At 34.5% G+C, this 1388-nt stretch overlaps 1 protein-coding gene across 1 annotated transcript in view; it reads right to left on the bottom strand.

The window, feature by feature from the left end:
- Nucleotides 1-1388, bottom strand: part of LOC119591759 (centrosomal protein of 19 kDa-like) — a 6125-nt gene that overhangs the window by 1487 nt on the left and 3250 nt on the right. The window contains exons 2-3 of the mRNA XM_037940505.1: nucleotides 1020-1226; nucleotides 666-706 (exon numbers count right to left, since the gene is read on the bottom strand). Coding sequence (XP_037796433.1) covers nucleotides 666-706; nucleotides 1020-1209 — 231 coding nt within the window. The 5' untranslated portion in view covers nucleotides 1210-1226. The remainder of the gene's footprint in view (nucleotides 1-665; nucleotides 707-1019; nucleotides 1227-1388) is intronic.

Raw genomic sequence — 1388 nt, 5'->3', positions numbered from 1 at the left:
TTGTAACTTTTATTGCTCATAACTTATATCATCGCTCATGCATCATAGTTTTTTTCCTGATATTAATAACTCAAAAGAAAATGTATATCTACTATCTGTTCCAAATATGACATGGTGTTGTTCAGTTGAAAGTCTGTCAGATAATGCTAAGTGATTCTAAAAGTGTTATATTTTTGATACTTAAAACACACCCATGTGTCTCAAATATCTGCCCATTTTTTTGTCATTCCTGGACCGATTCATTTTTAAAATGAATTTTTAAAATGTGTATAAATTTGTGTAGAGCAGCAAATGGGAAAGAAGGTACATGAACAAATCTGATTGACAAATTAGCTACTGCACTTGACATTAGATTAGATACTTAAAAAAATGGCTTAAAAAATCATCCTGGTTCTTATATGCAAAGGTGGGGCCACCTTTCTTCTTGCTCTGCTGAAATGGGTGTGTGGTTAATATGCCTGTGCATCTTTATGCCATCAAATAAGGTATACAGTCAATAGTGTAAAAACAGTTGCAGAAAATCCATCCTGAAAATATTCTATAAATCAATCCTTACCATCCTTGTCTTCAAAGGTAAATTTGCTAATTAATTACTTATGCTAGGGCTCCATTAGCACAATCTGACTCTGGTACCAGACTCATATCAGGAATTATCACCCGTTTACCAGGTCCAGCCACACTATGACTAATGACTGGTAATGACTGTCTAAGAAATTTGTAAATGTCTAACAAATTTGTTCAGTAATATTATGCAGTTACAGCATCATTTAAAATGTGTTAAAGTAAGCCTAGGGCCTCCTAGTGTAAGTATTATGCACATAATTGAGAAGGCTAAGTATCCAGAGGTGTCCGAGTCTCAATACCAGAACGTTAGGTAAGAAATGGCTCTTATAATGAATTCAGTCTCTCAAAGTGGCTCCCCTGAAAAAATATTGAATATTATTGGTGTATAATGATAAAACAATTCTTACTTCTGAACAAATAACAATGTATAAAAATACAAAGCTATAAAAACAAACCTTTTCCAAATGTTTCTTTATGTCTTTCCTTCAGCTCCTTTAAAACCTTCTCCACAGTCCCATATTTGTTCAAAAACCTGATTGGCATTGTACGCTGCCTCTCCCTCCCATCAGAATTACGATAAATGAGGATGAGTGCAGGAGGCTGTGCACGGATGCCAAGTTTCTGGGGCTCTATTCTAGCCTCCATACTTTGGCCAATTCCACCTGTAAGAATAACTGCATTTTAAAGTGTGTAACAAATTCATCCATTTTGGCAAACTGAACAAGACTAAATAAAATCTTTTCATTCAAATTTCAGTCTCAATAGAAAGTGTCGATCATAAATAATGTAAAATTTGCACAAGCAAAGGGCTTCTATGGGTTACT

The sequence above is a fragment of the Penaeus monodon genome, chromosome 29 (assembly GCF_015228065.2).
Source record: "Penaeus monodon isolate SGIC_2016 chromosome 29, NSTDA_Pmon_1, whole genome shotgun sequence".
NCBI classification, from domain to species: Eukaryota; Metazoa; Arthropoda; class Malacostraca; order Decapoda; family Penaeidae; genus Penaeus; species Penaeus monodon.
This window is presented reverse-complemented; position numbering and strand designations above follow the sequence as displayed.